Here is a 21476-nt window from a genome sequence, read left to right as displayed (position 1 = left end):
TTCTAGACCAACCTCCTTACTAGCTTCAGTTAGAGTTTCTGTTTTTCACCACGGTAGCTATGTTATCTCCTGGTAGATTCATACCATCAGCATAGACAACCAGCTGATATGTGCCATTTAATCTGAGTCCCACCTGGTTTTCCTGGGCCTTCCTAAAAGCAGTGGTGATAAAGCGTCTACTTGTTTTAGGCCATTTTGGATAGAAAAATTATTGGATATAGAGCAATATCACTCCAGCGATCTATTAGTATTATGTAAGACATTCCATAACTCTCAAACTCTACCCTCTTAACACTTTAACAGCTGATATGATTCTCATATGTATGAAAGAAACTTGAACCTAATTCATGATTCTCACTCCCCTTTCCATTGAAAAATGTATATTCAACTGCTGGTTTTCTGCTATCTCTGTCCCATCTGACCTCCCATACTCTCATTATATCTAACATATTTTGATATTTCTTTCCCAACTGTCATGAGCAAACCTGCCCTATGACAGACTTCTTATATTCCAAATACCAAATCTTATGTCCATTTTCCTTAGCTTAGGTCATTTATCCAAAGGAGCCATCCAAGTCCAAAACCCTTTGTGACGTCTCATAACGAGCTTATCTTTTACGGTAAGGAGTTGTTAGCACCACATCCAACCTCCATGCTGGAGGACCACCCCTCGTTGGCTGTATGTGACTTCTTATACAACATATTCTCAGCTACCCTCCATATCTGGAGGCTTTCTCCTCCATTTCTAACCTGAGAACATGCCATGCCATGGAGACAAGGGACCCACCTAACATGGCTATAATTCAGGTCTTCCTTTTATCCATACAGGTCAAGATTCAAACACATATGGATGAGATACCCACATGTTTCAGCAGCTTTGTAATAAAACTATGGGGGGGAAAGGAAGACTATAGAAATAAATAAAAAAAATTGAGAGAAAAATAAAAAAGAACATTTCTAAATACAAAACCAAAAATAATGCACCATTAATACAAATATAATACACTAGGAACAACTTTAGCAGTAGCAACTACAGAGTTCAGCACTTGCATTACTGGTACATGAATTATAAATACAATTATGCCATGTAAGTTTATGTACAACAACCAAAAAAATATCAGAGAAAATAAATAAGGAACAATTTTACACTAATTTATAGCCTATTCATTAAAAACACCTACAGAAATTATATTACTTACCGTGGACAGGACTGTTCCTTTCTCTGGAGACTTCTCGCCTACGCTTCACTGATCCTCTGTCCTTCTGAGAAGAGTTTGTTTCTGCAAGTGCAAATTACATGGCAATGCCTAGTCATAAAGAAGTAACTCAGCTACAATGACCAGAAGAGATAGAATTAAGACCCTCCCAACTGTAATACAACTCTCATACACTACAATCCACTCAGAATTGATATACATTATATTGTTGTTTTTATGCAATACTCCATATAATTTTGAAGAAAACAAATTGTATTCAAAATCATATTTGAATATTAACAAAGGAGGGTGAAAAAATATGGGAACTACAAATGACTAAAACCAGGACCAGTCACAAAGGACTGTGGCAACCAGAATGACTAAGTAACAAAAACAAACATGTAACCATTCACAAAAATGAAATGCACACTTCTTATTGCAGCAGCAGTCCCCTAATATGACCTCATGACATAACGCACACTGACCACCCACTGCTCAGCAAAATACTATAAATGTTAGAAAAACCAAGAATGATGGAGCTATACCTCCGCTCCCCCATATGTCTTCATGGTATGATGTTTAATTAATGAAGCACAAGGATAACTTTACCTTCATTTTACCATAGAATACGTACCATATTAAATATAATGACAGCAATTTTACTTACCTGGCTCATGTTCAGACTCAGAACTAGATGAATTCATGCTGCTCATACTAGAACTGTCAGAAGAGGAGCTCACTTCACTGCGAGTGTCATATTCATTTACCTCTTCACCTTCTTTGAGTTCATCACCCATAATATTTTCCTCCGTCAATCGAAGGTGAATGTTCTCACTTCCGTCTATGTCTTCGCTTTCAGATACTTCTTTATTCAGAGCTGTGCCTGGAGCTAGTGTTTCCAGTGAACCAGGTGACAATGTATTTTCTGTAGGAAGGAAAGTTACGAAACACTTACACGAATGCAAGCAATATCCACTCTTGCCTCTTCGATTTGTTGCCATATGCAAATTGACAGAACTAAAAAGTGGTGGTGACTTTCATACTTTTATAACTATAATAAACAATTAAATTTTGCTCATAAAATATTATTTAATTCGTCATAACGATTACTTCATTACGATTCCAAATTGCTAAGAATTTTACAAGTACTTTCAAAAGTAAAAACGCAGTTAATAGGCACAACTGAGCAAAGCGATTCCATATTTCTTTTATTTCCAAAGACAGAAGGAACGAGTCACAAAAGTGTTAGAGATATAATCTCAGCCAATGGATATGTCTACAGAGTATTCTCACATTACAATGAAATGTGTAACGCAGCAACTAAAGGCAAGAAAGACTACAGTGCAACAAGTGAACAAAAAGAAGAGGAATAGGAAATTCCTATATAGCTGCACCAATGACTGTTAATCATAAAAGAAACAGATATACTAAGATATTAAATAAAAACAAAAATGAAATCCAAGCAGTTGCACACACACCTGTTTCACCTACATACCCTGCTCCCATATTCTTGTTACCATACAATTTTCTTTTTAAACTGGTGCATTAAATAAATAATATCTTCTGTGATAGAGATTACTGAGGGTGTTTGAGAAGAGTGTGTTGAGGAGAATATTTGGACCAAAGAGAGATGAAGTGACAGGAGGTTGGAGAAAACTGCATAATGAGGAGCTTCATAACTTGTATCCTTCTCCAAGTATAATTAGAATGATCAAGTTAAGGAGGATGAGGTGGGTAGGGCATTCAGCACGAATGGGGAAGAACTAGGAATGCATATAGGATATTGGTGGGAAAGCCAGAAGGAAAGAGACCACTGGGAAGACCAAGTCATAGGTGGCTGGACAATATTAAAATGGATCTTAAGAGAGATTGTATGGGATGGTATGCATTGGATGGATCTGGCTCAGGATAGGANGAGTGAGTGAGTGAGTGAGCGAGCGAGCAAGCGAGCAAGCAAGCAAGCAAGCAAGCAAGCAAGTGGTAGATATCACTACTATGTTTGAATCCAGATGACCCCAACTTCTCCCATGACATATTTCCCAACAATGCACGTTATCTAGTAATTAAGAACACCAAAGACAGCGGAATCAAATTTTTTTTTCTGTGTTAAAAAATTTACTCTAGTAACTGTATTAGGAAAAGAACCATTTTCTCATAACTGGTACATTCAGAAGGGAACAGTAATTTTGACTGACACCTGAATTATGAACTGAAGTTATGTCAGAAAAGGATCTGGCAACTGTAGTATCCTGTCTCAAATCACCTTGCCAGAGGTGTGTCAATAAATGCAATTTAATATCTTAAATAAAGAAACATTAATTGAACTCTATCTGCAAACTTTCAACGTAATTTGTACCCGAGATAACCTTAAAATCCAAATGGAATCACTTCTCTTATTGTCAAGCACAGATTTTGGGGGGGGGCAGAGATTGACAGCAAAAGATATATGCACTGTATATGCACTGTAACAATTAAAGCTTTCCATGTTCTTTGACATGTTGCTACAGCATGATGTGAACCTTGACCACCTACACAGAAGTATTGTGTATTCTATTCAAAAAAGAAGTAGGGCTTATCACATGGAGAATCAGTCCACTGCAGCACCTCTACCTTCATAACATAAACATCCACATCCTAACCAAGATTTGAGCCTGTAATTCCAGTGCTTAGATGACTGAAGGTCATGTGTTTAGATCATACCGCACAGTCATCTGGAAACCAGTCCTGTCTGCTGAAAACAGCAGAGAAAATAATCAATTTCATGGAGCTGAGCCCTTCTTGAGAAGCCGCCAGTTGTGCATCTATTCAAGAGCTTCCCAAAATTTTATGGAAGCTGAAGGTTCATTACCATGTTCACAAGAGCCCTCCACTGGCCCCTATCCTCAGCCAGATCAATCCAGTCCATACCTCAAACTATCCCTCTAAGATGAATCTTATTATTATATTCCTACCTAAGTCTTGGTCTTCCTAGTGGGCTCTTTCCTTCTGGCTTTCCCACCAATATCCTATATGTATTCCTCTTCTTCCCAATTCGTGCTGCATGCCCTGCCCATCACATCCTCCTTGACTTCATTATAATTATATTTGGTGAAGAGCACAAGTTAATAAGTTCCTCATTATGCAGTTTTCTCCAACATCCTGTCACTTCATCTCTCTTTAGTCCAAATATTCTCCTCAGCACCATGTTCTCAAACACCCTCAGTCTATGTTTCTCCCTTGATGTCAGAGACCAGTTTCAAACCCATATATAACCACAGGCAAAAGTATAGTTTTGTATTATCTAATTTTTATGTTTTTAGGCAGTAGATGAGAAGACAAAAAATTCTGGACTGAATGGTAGCAAGCATTACCTGAATTCAATCTCCTCTTAATTTCCTCTTGAATCAGGTTTTGACTTGTTACAGTCATTCCCACATATCTGAACTGTGCCACATTTTCAAAACATGCTGCAGTAACAATGAACTGGGTCGCAAGACACATGCCTCACTAATCATAACAGTTTCTGTTCAACACATACCTTTGCCTCCAAACTGCTGCCCACTACAATCCTTTTGGCAAGAGTCTGGAATTGTGTTTGAGCCCTTGAGTGTGTCCCCCAAATCACCTTGTTCCCTTATTTGGAGCTCAGACTGTTGGTCTTCACCTACCACACAAATGTGGAAATTCAAATATCATTACCATATAACATATAAGTACACAGGAGGAAATGAGAAAAATGGAATTGTAAGAAAACGTGTCCAGTTTCAGGGGCCCTGCAGACAGGAAGCAGGATGACCCAGGTACATAATATCTCAGACCGAAGTAACTATACTAGGCTCCTGTTATACTGCAAATTTGGACACACCACAGCTCCAATCATGTTTTAGGCCATGTCCTGTGTGGGAGCATCGAGCTTGTTTCTGTGCTTGAACTCTGTAAGAGTGAGGTGAAGTGGGCTGCTTCCAAGAAGCCGCTTCTACTCGCCTGGCCCAGGAAGCAGTGACCATTCATATTTGATCGCTGCTTCTATTCGCATCTAGTATTTCACAATGGCAACAAACATGGTGCAATCCAAAAGTTCCCGAAATATATTAATAAAAACTATTACATCTTACCCAGATCTTATTCTGCACCATCACCTTCAAATTAGTCCCCTTGGGAGTGCATACACCAATCCCAGCATTTCTGCCACTTTTCAAATGCATCCTGGAAGTCTTTCTTTGTTAGGGTGTTTAGTACCGTCTGTGTTTCCGCTTGAATTTCCTCAACTGTATCAAATCATCGCCCCTTCAACTTGATTTTCATCTTGGGGAAGAGAATGAAGTCTCATGGAGCTAAGTCTGGTGAGTACGGTGGGTGGGGAACAACTGCCATCTCACTTTTAGCCAAAAATTCCTGCACAATGTAAGCCGTATGCGGTCGTGCGTTGTCATGGTGGAGTACCCAGTCGTTCATGCGCCACTTCTCTGGACGTTTTCTCCTCATATCCTCCCTCAAACGCCTTAGAACATCGCGATAGAACTCTTTATTGACTGTCATACCAGGAGGGATGAACTCCTTATGAACAATCCCGTTAATATCAAAAAAAAAAACAGATCAACATGGACTTAATGTTGCTCTTGACTTGTCAAGCTTTTTTTGGCCGAGGTGAAGAAGTGCTCTTCCATTGCGACGACTGCTGCTTGCTTTCATGGTCGTAGCCATAAACCCAACTTTCGTCACCAGTGACAACCTTCAAAAGAAAGTTTGGATCCTCTTGAAGCTGTTGCTGAAGTTCCCTGCAGACTTCCAAGCGATGCTGCTTCTGTTCATTTTGCAGCAGTCGTGGCACAAACTTCGCCGCAATCCTCCTCATGTTCAGTTCCTCTGACAAAATTCGTTGACATGTACCATAACTTAGTCCCAAGGTGTTGCAGAGGTCTCGGATGGTCAGTCTACGGTCTTGCAGGATCAGATCCCTAACTTTTGCGACATTTTCTGGTGTTTTGCCCGTTGACGGATGTCGCGAACAATTGTCATCATCATCAGTCAATGTTCAGCCATTTTTAAAATGCTTATACCAGTTGTAAGTTTGTGTCTGGCCTAAACTGTTTTCACCAAAAGCTTGCTTCAACATTTGGTGCATTTCTGCAGCGGTTTTCCCAAGTTTGAAACAAAACTTTATACAGACACGCTGCTCTCTCAGGTCAGCCATCGCAAAACCGCAAACTCACAGAAACACAACAATGGAAATACATTCACCAACAATAAACCCAACCACTCAACTCGACGCCGCTTGCCACACTGATTCAAGAAGGATGTGTGAGGAGACACCTTGCGATATTTTGGTGTACTCATAACCATTCGCACGCAAAATTCAAATTTTGGAAACTTTTGGATTGCCCCACATACATTGAAAGTCTGATTTCATAAGTTTTCGAAAGACCGGTGCTTTGGGACCACAGAAACAAAGCTTATCATAACAGAGACCTGGTTGATAAGGAATGGGACAACATTTCACAGGCAGTAGGAATAAACATCAGTTTAATTAATTTTCATTTCATGCATCCTGTTGTGTTACAATATATAACCTCTTTATTAACCGTCACAACACAACAAATATCAAAATCAGTGTCTTGTTTCGGCTCTGCTACATGTTTCAGCTATCAACAGCCACCATCAGGCAAATACACGGTTAACATACATACACCCCTGAACTGCAGTACTATTAAAATTGGATACAATACTATTAATCATATAAAACACTTGACATAAAAAATACCATAAATCAGATTATATAAAACAGAAGTTATAGTATAAAACAGGAATAAAATTTTAGATTGATGTTTTATATCAACGAATAAGTCGTTGGTTTACATTTCCTACAGTACAGACAATACTTTGTAAGATGAGGCACTGACTTAACAATTAACATTAATTTACTATATCTACATCATGAGCCTCCTATACAATCTTATATACAATAAGAAAAAATATACAATATTACAATGTGTCTGTGGGAACGCAACAAAATTACAAAACCAATGACTGATTCAATGATGTAAAACATCAATCTAAAAATGTATTCTTGTTTTATACTATAACTCCTGTTTCATATAATCTGATTTAGTTTATTTTTTACATTAAGTGTTTTATACGATTAATAGTATTGTATCCAATTTTAACAGTACTGTAGTTCAATGGTGTATACGTGGTGTGTTCAAAAAGTATCGAACCTTCTTTTTTTCCCGCGTAAACCAATGAAGCGCAGGAGGCTCCCTTCAGTGGAGATGTGGAGGGGACATTCATGTGCAGTCGTGAATTTTTTCCAGCCCGCAGAAAGCATCAGTCACTGGCAGTCGGCCTATTAGTGAGGACATGTAGTGAGCGCTCGTCGGATTCCAGTAAGGTGTAAAATGACGGAACAACATGAGCAGCGACATTGCATCAAATTTTGCCAAAAGCTTGGCAATACCCAAGCGGAAACCATTCGCAAGATTCAACAGGCTTTCAGGGATGATGCCATGAGCAACTCACGGATAAAGGAAGGGTACAACCACTTCAAAGAGGGCCGCACATCAGTGGGCAGCAAACCACATTCAGGCAGACCCTCAACAAGCCAAAATGAGAATGTCATTCAGAAAGTGCGGACTTTGGTCATGGAGGACCGTCATATCACAGTCCGAGAACTTGCGAATGAGATAGGGGTAAGCACTGGATTGGTACATTCAATTTGGACTGATGATTTGGGCATGAGGAGAGTGTCCGCGAAATTTGTACCAAAAATGTTAATAATGGAGCAGAAGCAATGCCGTCTGGAAATCACACAGGACATGCTGGACGATGCAAACAGTAACCCCAACTTTCTGAACACCGTGATCACAAGCGATGAGTTGTGGGTTTATGACCCGGAAACCAAGATGCAGTCGTCACAATGGAAACATCCGACAACCCCGAGGCCAAAAAAAGCACGGCAGGTCAACAGCAATGTCAATGTCATGTTGGCCGTTTTCTTCGACTCCCATGGGGTTGTCCATCATGAGTACACAGCACAAGGCCAAACTATCACAAAGGAATACTACCAGGAGGTCTTTCGTCGCCTTCATGATGCTGTGCGGCGCAAACAACCGATCTGTGGGCAGCAAAAACTTGGCAGCTCCATCATGATAACGCAACCGCCCATTCTGCGCATCTGATTCAGACTTTCATCGTCAAACACAACATCCCTGTGGTTCGTCAGGCTCCCTACTCCGACATGGCTCCGTGTGACTTTTGGCTATTTCTCAAGCTGAAAATGCAGCTCAAAGGAACCCGATTTGAGTCAAGAGAAGATATCATGCGGAATGCGATGGCCCGGTTGATCACCATTCCAAAAGACGCGTTCCAGAAGTGCTTCCAACAATGGCGGAAGCACTGGGAGAACTGTGTGCATTACCAAGGAGACTACTTTGAAGGGGATTAGGGTTTTGTACCTCCAAATCATTAAATGCATTTATGCCTACCAAAGGTTCGATACTTTTTGAACACACCACATATATGTCAACCATGTATTTGCCTGATGATGGCTATTGATAGCCGAAACGTGTAGCAGAGCCGAAACTAGGCACTGATCTTGATATTTGTTGTGTTGTGACAGTTAATAAAGAGGTTATATCAGTTTGATTATTTTACGCAGTTTACTATGCGCGCGGGTGTACATATTTAAATGCACAGTTCTCAAGGAGAAACAACTTCTGCGACCTTCTCTTGGATGCCATAATTTTAAACTGTTGCATTATACAGCACTTCCTGCTGCCGGAACTGGTTGCTTGCGTGGAGAACATACATGTCTCTAGCTGTAGCTGCGAATTCAAAGATTCTTTCTGACCGCACAAGCTGGCCTTAGCCTTATGCTATACAAATTTCCATGAAACGTTTTGATTACAGTGTAATACCATACTGCAATATTCACTGCTACAGTGTGCAGGCAGAGAGCGTAAAGTCAACAGTATGTCATGAACAGGCAGTGTGGTTTAGGGCTCTCTAATGTTTGGATTATTTTCATCAAACAGTGATATTTAATGGGCACCTCTATTACCTGCTTCACCAAAGATGGTAAGAAATCCTATGAGGGGGTAAGTATTTTAGTCACTGTTTAAATACTGTATACAGATCACCAGGTATTCCTAAATTAGATGACAATTTCACTTTGAAGTAGGCACAAAAGCTGTCCCCTGACACCTGCTTCATATCAAGAGTCTAAAGCATCATGTCACTTTGTCCTCCTTTCCTTCAAGGAGTGGATAAGAACCTTATACAACTGCTCAATGAGAACCTGTTCACCCTTTTCATTTTGTTAGGACAAAGCTTAGTCTTTTTATCAATTCCCTTATGAGCCAGTCTTGCTCCTGCATTTCTTGGGGTTAGAAACTGAGAATCCTTTATATATCCACATGTAACATAACATGACCTACTTCACAATCGGAATGAAAGGCTGCATCATTCAGGTAGCTATCAGGCTTTGAGAGTTCTGTGTTTACAGCAGCCAGATAATCAAGACGTGGCACGCTGAAGGAAGGGAAGGAAATATTTTACAGACACCGATGATAAGACAGTTTAAAGCCATCACTTTCAAAAAGTTCATATGATTTTTCTTTTACTTTTAACACTACACAACTGAAATGCGAAAATAATGAACTTCACTGTACAGGAGCATAAACTAAACTCCATGTATAAAGACCAATTTATATCAAAACTGACAAACTGAGTCATTTTTAATAATCTAGGTTTCATTTGCAGTTTCTAGCTTAAAAATGTAATTCAGTTTTATCTTATGATGTTCTGTACATCATCACATCCAAACACCAACTTAATCTTTCCTTAGAATTCTGCAAGGAGCTTAAATTCTGTATGATAAAGGAAACTGTGGATTTTAAAAAATATACAAGTTAGAATACAAAAGAAATTTAGATACTGAAATCATTCAGTAACAAAAAGACATGTAAAAAAAAAGGCTGACGAACATTTATCAGAAATTAAGAACCTGGGAACAGTAACACTGTAACAAATGAAATGACATTCATGTTGAAATTAAGAGATTCTGAAAATTCTTGTTATTGTTCAGTTAAAAAAATTGTTACTATTTTCCTAAGGTAGAGTATCCCTGTAACAGGCCGTGGAGGCATACAGGATTGTGAGACATCAAGGGTCTCACATTTTCTAGACAATCGGCTCACAGATGGTAGTGAGGTCAGCCTTATGTGTCAGCCGCCTTTTACCCCACGAAGATTCTTGGTACTCATTTCTGTTAGAGGCTACATCAAACCCAGGGCCATAGTGCATCTGGAGGGATTATGTCAACTGAAAAATCTAATGACCTCATCAAGAATGGAACCCATGACCTTCTGCCTTGTAGCACACTGCCACAACAAAGTATGCTACTGCATGTCCCCTGCTTTCCTAAGTACTAAATCTAAACATACAACAAATAATTCTGCAACTTGTTTTGTTTGGATGTGAAATAATGACAAAAGACAAATTAGAAGTGTTAGAAAAACAAAGTGCTCAGAAAAATATTTGAACCTAAGGAAGAAAAAGCGAGTAATTTAGAATATTACACAGTTAGATACTTTACTTCATAAGTAGGTCACCTACCACCATTAGGACAGTGAAATGCAGAAGACAACTATGAGCTGAGTTCATAACTAGGAGGGAGGCAACAAGCAATACGTCCCAAAGTTTTATGGGACCATGTCTCGGAATATGGCAACTTCAAAGTTCACGGAGAAAATGAGAGGAAGTTTCTTGGAGTATACATTTTGGCAACGGGAGATAGATGGAATTGTCAGAGGACTGTTTCCATAGTGGTTTCTGGTATTAGCGGTCTCAGTTTCTTCAGGAGACGAAGGAAAATAAGTCATTATGACTGGAATGAAACTTCTTCACATCATAACCCAATTACATCTAACTATGAATAAATTACGGCAATGACTGGTAGCTGCACTTCAAGAATCAATGGCTTGAGCCAAATGAAAATAAAATCTGGGAATCTTCTCAAATTCAGGATAAAAAGGGCTTTACATTAATTTTATTCTAATAGATCTATAGAATTGTAAATATTAGCTCATCAAACCAAAATAAATCAAACTTTCAACATTCTTCTTGCTAAAACTATTATCCCTGTTTAGGGGAAAAGAGTGAATAATCTACATCATCATCATGTCCTACCTTTCACTTCCCGTTTTGTACCAGGTTCGTTTGATTGCAGTTCAGATCCAGATTTTCTTTCTGTGCCAGTTACGGTATGTTTCTACAATTGAAAAATAAGCAGTGTCATGCACAAATCAACATGTAGTGAACAAGTAAACTTTCTTATTACAAAGCAACAATAAAAATGTTTAACCTGTGCATAGTTGCAAATATCTAAACAAGTGATAGTGCTATGTGCTGCATAACATTTGAAACATTAGAAAACAGTACCTCTATGTGTGGTTCTTCGATAATTTTAACACATTTCACTATAAAAGAACTTCATAAATTTAGTACACTCAACTCTCGAGTATCCGGGGGCAGATAAACCGGTCTGCGGCTTAACCGGGGCCTTTTTGAGGCTTATATGTTGTTTAATATTCATTCACTTTTGTTTCACATGGTGAGTTGTAACACTATTTTCGCACTAGTGTGAACCAAGCTCTGCATTTTTTGGTCCTGTCATGCTAACACAATGTTCTAGGGTAGGGGTGAAAGAATGCAAAGATTTGTGGGATGTTTCAAGGACAGATACACCGCCCCAGTTAGTCTCTTTGTATCAATCTTCAAGTGCGTTAGCAAAATGTCAGGGTACAAAAGGAAGCGTGTTGTGTTAAGTATTCAACAGAAACTTGAAATTATCAATCAGTTGGGGAAAAAGAGGTGTAGTTAAACAATTAGCAATGCAATACAGTATTGGAGAACAAACTGTTCGTGATTTGAAAAAACAAAAGAATCAATTAATTTCCTTTGCTTCGTCTTCTAATTCAAGCAGAATGAAGAAGAGAAACCATGAAAAATCAACATATGATCTCGACAAAGCAATGCTGATCTGGTTTAATCAACTAAGGGCACAGGGAACAATAACAGGAGCAGTTTGTGCTAAACAAGCCAAATTTTTTTCTGAAGCACTTGAATTACAAGGAAGTTTTGACGCTTCTTCCGGTTGGCTAACGCGTTTCAAGCAGCATCATGGAATACAAGGTGATAAATTGTCAGGGGACTTGTCATCATCAGTTCAATTTTGCACCAATTTTGATAGTTTCATGAAAAGTGAAAATCTGATGCCAGAACAAATCTATAATGCTGATGAAACGGGTCTTCATTGGAAATGCTTGCCAACCAGAACTTCGGAATTTCAAAATGAAAGACAGGCTCCAGGTCACAAATCCAGTAAGGAGAGATTGACAGCCTTGTGCTGTTCTAATGCATCAGGAACACACACTAACACCAGTAGTTATCGGCAAAGCGAAAAGACCACGCTCTTTTAAAGGAACAGTAGCTTCAAGTCTGCCTATCCATTATTTTAATCAGAAAGGAGCTTGGATGAATAGAGAGATATTTAAAGAATGGTTTGATTTAAAATTTGTGCCTCAAGTTCGTGACCATCTAAAATCCCAACGCCTACCTGAGAAAGCTGTGCTCCTTATTGACAATGCGCCCTCACGTCCTAACGAAAGTCTCCTGAGGTCAGATGATGGAAATGTTTTTGTGAAATATTTTCCTCCTAATGTTACCGCACTTATCCAAAAGATGGATCAAGGAGTTATCTCAAGTATGAAGAGAATCTACAGATCACATTTGCTACAAAAGTACATCGATGAAGGCAATGATGTGACGTGTGTTCTAGAAGTCTTTTTCAATGTTAGATGCCATATACGAGATTTCAACAGCGTGGGATACAGTAAAGCCATCTGTATCGAAAAATTCATGGAAGAAACTGATGCCTCTCATCACTAATGAAGATGATGAAATCCATGGATTCACTGGATTCAGTGAAAATGAGATAGCCATAGAATTGACAAAATTGGCTAACCAAGTTCATGGTGGTGAAGATGTCAACGAGGAAAATATAAGAGAGTGGTCTCACTGTGACTCGTGTGAACAGGGCTTCGAAATGTTAAGCAGTGACGAAATCATGAGTTCAGTGGGGGTGCAGCCAGAAGAGCGGGAAGAAAGTGAGAATGAGGAATAGGTGGACAGTGTTGCTAGTAAGAAAACATAACATGGTGCTGTTCTTTGGAATCCTTACTATATTATCTTGAGAGTGAAGAGAACAGTTTATTAAGTGACAAGCTAATATTACGTAGGCTTCGTATGGATATCCGTAAAAAGGAAAATTCCACAAAAAAGCAAACGACGATATTACATTTTTTTTAAGTGTTAAGTGTGAATATTCATAAAAAGTGTTGGATGTTGTTGAACACTGTGATTGAATAACTACTTCATACTTCAGTGTAATGTAAAAAGTATTAAATAGGCCATGAGATGACATAAAAATGAGACTGAATAAATTTAAATACAGGTAGGCCTATAGTATTATGAAGGTACAGTTACAGTACTACTTTTAATAAAATTTGTCTTAACCGGGTTTTCAATTAATCGTGATTTCCATCCCCAACATCCTGGATAATTGAGAGTTGAGTGTACTTATCCACATACAAAGAAACTTTCTGCCAAAAATACAAATGCAATGTATTTAATATTGCATTGTTCACTCTAAATAACACACGTACAGGAGAACGTGCCATATTTACCTCTTCAATAGACTTGCTGTTAACTTCGTCACTATTTTTATCTGAAGGACCACCACGAACTTTCTTTATTTCCTTTAATTTAGACTTTGTCCGGGCTCCACCCACCTTCCGTAGTGGACTCTTGATTTTCTTAGACTTTCTCTATGAAAGTCAGAGATACAGAGCATAAATATGCCAATAAATGCAATTCCCAGCCAGCCTGAATGTGCACATGACACTGCAATAATGCAGCATACAGATGATAAACATTAATTATGGACTACTGCATATTTCTTAATAGTCTCAAGATCGTTATAATCATAGTCTGAATGGTTTAACTGTAAACATGCATTTCTCATGACAATGCTTCAGAACAATTTACCCATGTTTGTGTCCAACAAGTGGGGACACCATGGTTCAGCTTTCACTGTTCTGCCTAACCGTAATCAGAAATAACACTGATAATTACATAATCACTTTCACACTCACAAGACAAGTCAGAGAAATGAAGATTCAAGCAAGAGGCTCTGTAGCCTTTCAGTCCGCAAGTGAACTATACGACTGTGCAACTGCTGCTTGTCAGCAACGTTAGTGCCAACTTTAGCAGGTAGAGGGTGTCATGTGGTCAGAGCAACAGATTCCCACAGCTGTTAATCTTGGTTTTCTAGACTGGAGCCACTACAAACTTAAAACAGCTTCTCAATTATCATCGCAAGGCCGAGTGGACTCTGTTCCAGTCTCACTATTTCTCAGAAAACCCGGTAACGCCGGGAATCGAACCCGGGACCCCTGGATCTGTAGCCAGGAACTCTGACCACTAGACCACAGAGGCAGTCTCAAGGAACAGGCAAGGGTTAAAAATGTAACAAATGAAACATATCACTATATAATACAAAACTTTATGTAAAAATCAAATGTACTGAGATTTATGGTCTAAAAAGCAGAGAATCAGGTAACAGCAGGACAATTTGAACCTTCAGAAGCAATTACTATGTTAACAAATACTCATATAAACTGTTCTGTAAGATAATACTAAAAAAAGGAAAAATCATTTGCTGAAAATTTATGAGAAAAAATTAACTCAATGAAATCACAATGAAGTAATAAGCTGTAACCAATTATATTACCCCTTTTGGACTTGCTTTCTTCGAGATCTTTCCAGTTTTCCCCTTCTTTTTGGTAAAATCAGTAAGCTTGCTGACTGCTCCAGATGGCTCTTTCTTGGGCCCTATTAAAACATACACAAGTAGCCAAATATAAACATAGTCAAATTCAATATACTGTACTACATGATCTCTAGTCAGCCATGGAACTGAGTGCTTCAGAGCTAACTTACACCTTCCTTCATACCAAATGAGTCATCACTAAGGAAATGTTCTCATGTAATTCAACTAACCGCATTCTAAAGAAAATATTCAAATGGCTAAAACTCAATTTCTGAGCAGGCATTGCATTCAAAGAAGATGCTTCTATGCACCCAACAAAGTTATCATCTTAAAATAACATAAATTTTGCTTTAAAAGTTGATCTTCAGTTCGTACAATGAATAAGAATTCTTCTCGTGCATTCTGCATTTCAATGTTCCCATCAGTAGAAATCATATGAACTTTAAATCTGGCTTACATGAAGCCCATAGTATTTTGGCTTATGTCTTCCTGAAACTGTTTAGTGTGTGTACTGTGATACATTCCTGCATAAAGTACCAGTACATTTTCTGTTGCTTAATCAGCCTATTGAAGACGAGCGCTAAAAATAGTTTAACATAACAACGGGAATCTGGCACTTCATCAAACAACATAAATCCTATTATTCTATGTACAAAAAAAAAAGTAAATTTATCACTCTTAACAGGTGGTGGAGGCTCATAGGGTTGTGAGAGGGTGAGGTTCCCATATCTTCTAGACAACTGGCTCACAGATGGAGGTAAGGTTGTCAGCCTTATGCGCTGGTCACCCTTTATCCTCTATGAACTTTCCTGGTACTCATTTCTGTTAGAGGCTGAGTTCACCTTAGGGCCATGGTGTGGCTGGAAGAATTAGGTAAACTGGGGGGACCTATGTCAGGACTATATTCAACCATATCAGCAGAGTGCTGTCCCGGCACAACATCAAATCAGTGGGTCTGCTTCCAAACAAATTATCCAGTTTCCTCCAGTTGGACAAAGATAGCCTGGGACTAACGATACTGTGTGTATACAGTATTCCATGTCAGTGAGGCAAGGTCTATATTGGGCAGACGGGGCGCTCCGTGGACATGAGGTTGAAGGAGCATCAGCGGCACACCCATATCGAACATCCGGACAAGTCAGCTGTAGCTGAACACAGCATCGATTTGGGACACCGCGTTCAGCTTCAGAATACCTCCATCCTCGCCACCAAGACCCGATATTGAACTCCATCCCGACAATATGAACAGAGAGGGGGGGTTTTGTCTCAGCAAGTCATGGAAGTCTCTCATCTGTTCCCTCAAGAAAACCCCGGACATGACGCCAGATCCACAAGGCCACACAGTCCATGGCCGACTCCCATAGCAACCTCCCAGCTTAAAGGTTAATGCCCTCCCATTAACTTTGCCTTTCTCCCCCCACACAATATCCTATACCTGCTCTAACCTTGCTCCTGCTCCCCAGACCCTTCCCCTCTCCCTCTCCACTGATTTCCCATGTAGATTTGTCCCTTCCTTCCCTGCTCTCATATAGCTGAGTTTATTTCCGACATTAGGCTGCTTGCACCTGCTGTTTCTTCACTTGCGGATTTTCTTATTTCTCCTTCTTCCCTGAAGATGGAGGCGATACATTCCTCCGAAACATCGGTTAACACATCTACACAGTGCCACATCCCAGAAGACTGCTTTGTTCTTGAGAAACATTGTTTTTGGATGTCAATATCAACCAAATTCTCCCCTGTTGAAACATTTTATTACCTTTTTTTTCAGGCACAAATTTCTGGATTATGAGACCATTAGGTCTGGCAAGTGGGTACGAGAATTTCAAAGGAACAAACTGCCTCTATCTTTACTTAACTCTGAAGATGGAAGCAGTATATTCCTTAATAATGTTGGTATCCACTTACCAAACCCAGAAGACCATAACAGAAATCTTGGCATATTCTAAACTCAAGTAAATTTGCAGAGAATAAAAAATATGTCAGAGGGTGAAGAACAACATGACCCAATACAGGAATTATCCCTCTTACACTTCTTCCACCTCTCCCACTAAAATTACATGGATCTCTTTGGACATGCTCAGTGGAATAAACGTGAAAGGCTAGAAGCAGCTACCATTATACTTGCCAACAATGTCCTCTGAGCCAATTTCCTTAGCTAGATCTTCAAAAACATCAGCTGAATTGTCTAGGATTTCCGCCAAGATATTTACTTCCTGTTCCCCTGCAACAAATACATATACACTATGCAATGTAATCCAGCCCACATTACAGCTCTCCTGAAACTGAAAGTCTCTATTCAAATGCCAGTATGTTTTCTTGAGCTTCTTCATGATTTGCATATGTTATGAACTCCAAAGATGGAGGCAGAAGGTTCCTATAAAATGCTGGTACCTATTTACCAGACTACTTGGCTTCACATCCCTCAACACTCCAATGGCTTTGTTTCTGCGCTTGTCAAAGCTGCTACCTTGTTTCCAGCTTGCCAATATAGTGCTGCTTAAAAACTTCATATAACCCCATTAAAAGTCCCAATTGGATCAAGTGTGGCAACCTAACTGGACATACAAGTGATCCACATAATCAAATCCACCTTCCTCAATTCATTCCAGTACCCTGTAAACCTTCTTCCAAAATGTCAAGATACGCCATCACGTTGCATGAACATTTTCCTTCTCGTTCGGAAAGAAACACTACAGCCACTAGCTGGGAAAATGTTTGTAAGCTTCGGCTGTAAAACATCCCTTAGTGAAATGTGTCCCACTAATCCACAGCATGTATACTAAAAATGTTTGTTGTAAAGTTCCCTTGCCCTGCCTCATGTGAACTGTCATGGGACCAAGAATATGAATTCCTTGCACTGTTCATACCATTATAATGAAACTGAGCTTTATCCATGAACAAACTGTAACTCAAGCTGTGGTTATAATTCCACAGTACAGAGTCCATACAGTCAAGTCATAGTGAAAGCTGTACTTTGGATGAAGACCCGACTCACTGGGCACTTAAATGGCCCACACCAACATTCATTCGCCAGACTCAATAAAACATTTTCAGCACAGTTCGGAAGGAACAGTACCATTGAAAGGCCTTTAATTTATCAGTGTGGGTGCATGAACAACAAACAAAAGAGCCATAATATATGTAAGATCAAACAAGTGACTGATAACAGTGTAAAAGTGTGGCATGGCACAATGCACACTCTGAAACAAAAACATAACATATACAAAATATGGAGCACTTTTACGTTACAAAAGTATAACATTAGTATGATNCATCAAACAGCAGGATATCAGATTTAAAGGTTAGTTAAGACTGGTTTAGGGCAGTTTACTTTACACATTTTAAATCAGATACAATGGTAATATTTACACTGTGCAGGCAACATGACAAAGAACAAAAATAGTAACAATTTTTAATAAATGTGCCCACAGTTACAATATTTAATTAATAAAATCTTAGACAAATGGACGATATATGCTTTAAAAACAACTACTATGATTTCAATCTTCCAATAACTTTTAATATTCATAAATCCACAAATCTCCATCAATAAGTATACCTAAAATAAATTATTTAGCCTTTTAAATCAAAGCGGTTACTATATGTCGGTACTGTAAAACTAAAAAGTACCCTAAATACAGAGTATATTTAAGTGTTTCATAGGATTCTACAAATAAACAGATATATTTCCGTAAACTGCACCAACCAGTCAATCTTTATAATAGATATGACCATGTTTCTTGAAGGTATAAACTGAATTTTCTAACATTATTTAGAACAAAATTGTGCCTCAAATGATTTCTGATCAAGTTCGCCCAACCTGACCATAACTGTCATGACTGGTTTCCAACCGTGATTGACACATAACACAAATACAGTTGCGTGTAAGGCACATGCTTGGAATGAACGCTATAAAGGGGGTTCAGATGCGAAAAGGATACCAGTTTGGTAGCAGAAACCCTTCCAAGTATGAGCATGCAAGAAAGGCCTGAGGCTTTGAGTCTTAGGCTGAAAATTATTATTATATGGAGTGTTAATAAAAAGTCGTAGAAAACTGAATCACGAAAATCAAGAAAAAAGCCGTAAGTGTGCATATTATGTATTCGAGAATCCATGATTCAAAGGACACAGCGTTACAACACTCATACTCCGTTTACATCACGAATAATTCCAGAAAAAAACACAACGCCGCCATATTACCTCTGCTTTCTTGATTATCTTCACTCATTTTATGACCATGGGGATTTCAGTACGTAATCCATACACGGACTATAGTACTGAAATTAACAACTTAGAATAGTTTACACAGTTAAAACTTCGTAAATATCAATTAAGACATTCACCACACATTTCGAATAGTCAGTAAGATACAAAACACAGTAACACAAGGCCTTTTCCCTTGATGTTTACTTTCAAGAACAAACAGATACGCTTCTCAATCGTTAGATGGTCAGAGACTATTTACACAGATGGCAACAAAGTCGTATGACGTCATGAAGCGTCACAAAATTTTAACCAATAGCATTACAGCATCTAGAACTACATGACTGAACACGACCAACTTGCTCCCAACCTTACTTACCGCGCCAACCGCTACCAACCGACCATATCGGCGTTGTCGGTCAAGGCGGTTAATATGCTGTGGTACAAGAGCTGAAAGAGTTAACTACGATTATTGTTCCTTATTGTTAGTCGCTGTTGATAGTTTTGATCGGTGTTGTGTAATGAAACTATTGTAATAAGGATATATGAAATTAGATTATATGTGTTAATTTCTCATGCAACTACAGTAAAATTCAAAACCAAAATAAATGAAATATGCAGGATTTTGGATGATTGGTTTAAAAAGAATTTAATGTCTCTTAATATAAAAAAAACATACTACATAAACTTCACTGCAAGAACTTGGTGCTACTATAACATGTGCTAATTACACTAAATTTCTTGGCCTGACAATCCAAAATGACATAACTTAGGATGGTCATATACGAGACATAATAAAGAAATTGAATAAAGCCTGCTATATGATAAGAAAAGTAAAACAGTCTCCATGAAAACATTAAAAAGTGTTTAATTCTCATATTTCCATTCTGTCATGTCATACGGTATAATGTTCTGGAGTAACTCATCTCATGCTGAAAGAGTATTCAAGCTACAAAAGAGAGCTGTAAGAGTAATGAAAGGATGTGGTTTTAGAGATTCATGTAGAGAACATTTTAAAGATACATATATATTTCCATTAAGATCACAATACATATACTCCTTGATGATGTTTATTGTAAAAAGAGAGAAATATTTGATACAAAGCTCACTATGAAATGAATACCAGATACATTATGGACATACACATGACCCAAGTAAATTTGGCGCTATATGGAAATTGGGTGTATCATATGGCGGTAAGGATTTATAATGCACTTCCTAACTCCCTTAAGCTAATTTCAAAGGATATAAAAAAAAGTTTAAAGGCAAATTAAAGGAATTTTTGTATTTTAATTCTTTTTATACATTGGATGAATTTTTTTGAGATGTTTTATGGTTATAATCTATAATTATTTAAGCAATATGGTAGTTGGATTAAAGCTTTTTTTAGTAAGAAACTTAATCTATCTGACAAAACAGGTTTTATGTGATTAAGCCTTTTTAAATTGTACATATTACTTGCATTTCTTATTACCAATTATACTCAATTTATCTTATATTGTCAATGTTTAGTTACAGCTTTTATCAGTAATTATATTAACATTCTAAACTATACTTATATTATAAACTGGTTTTTTAGATAGTTGCTTCAATGTATAAGCAAGATTTTTACATAATATTTTGACTGAATTTTTTATTCTAAAATTGTCAATGTTTTTACTGTTTTAAAGATTCTTTTATGACTAATGTAAACCTTATCTACTGTGGGGCTCTTGTCAACGTGTGTAGTCTAGTCATTACTCCGATGACAACCCACTTCTTCGGAACAGTTTGTTGGCCCTGAAAAGGACCGTGGTGGCTGAGATGCTTGACCGGTGAGGTAGCGCGGTGCGCGCCGGTAAGGAGAAAGGCTAGTTACGGTGAATGGCTGTGAAAAGGCTAGTCATTGAGCGCGGTCATAGGAGCCATGAGGCAGTGGCTACGCCAGAAGCCCAGTGAGTCACACCGTAACACGACCACCGGCGAGTCCAGGCGCGGTGCCCCAGTGAGTCGGGTGTGAGAGTGCTGGAGGGCCGAGGCAGTCGTGCCCGGCGCAGCCTGCCGATGTCTCCGAAGACCGAGCGCTGGCGACGAAGCCTGCTGGTTGAAGTTGCTTGATGTGGCTAGCTCGTAGGCTGATGATGAACTGAACTGAACTGAATCGATGAACTGAATAACTCGGCAAGGGGCAAGGGCAAGGGTCATGTTACAACTGACGGTCGGTCAGTCTG

General features: G+C 38.7%; 1 protein-coding gene across 1 annotated transcript in view; it reads right to left on the bottom strand.

The window, feature by feature from the left end:
* The window catches only part of LOC111867259 (YTH domain-containing protein 1), a gene marked incomplete at its 5' end in the record, with an annotated part of 56324 nt that extends 36901 nt beyond the window's left edge, over positions 1-19423 (bottom strand). Inside the window, 8 exon segments of the mRNA XM_023856938.2 lie at positions 1200-1280; positions 1864-2121; positions 4714-4839; positions 11361-11442; positions 13919-14059; positions 15025-15125; positions 17177-17284; positions 19264-19423. Coding sequence (XP_023712706.1) covers positions 1200-1280; positions 1864-2121; positions 4714-4839; positions 11361-11442; positions 13919-14059; positions 15025-15125; positions 17177-17284; positions 19264-19291 — 925 coding nt within the window.
* Between the last annotated feature and the right edge of the window lie 2053 nt (positions 19424-21476).

Source organism: Cryptotermes secundus, unplaced genomic scaffold, assembly GCF_002891405.2.
Source record: "Cryptotermes secundus unplaced genomic scaffold, Csec_1.0 scaffold1312, whole genome shotgun sequence".
Classification (NCBI taxonomy): Eukaryota; Metazoa; Arthropoda; class Insecta; order Blattodea; family Kalotermitidae; genus Cryptotermes; species Cryptotermes secundus.
This window is presented reverse-complemented; position numbering and strand designations above follow the sequence as displayed.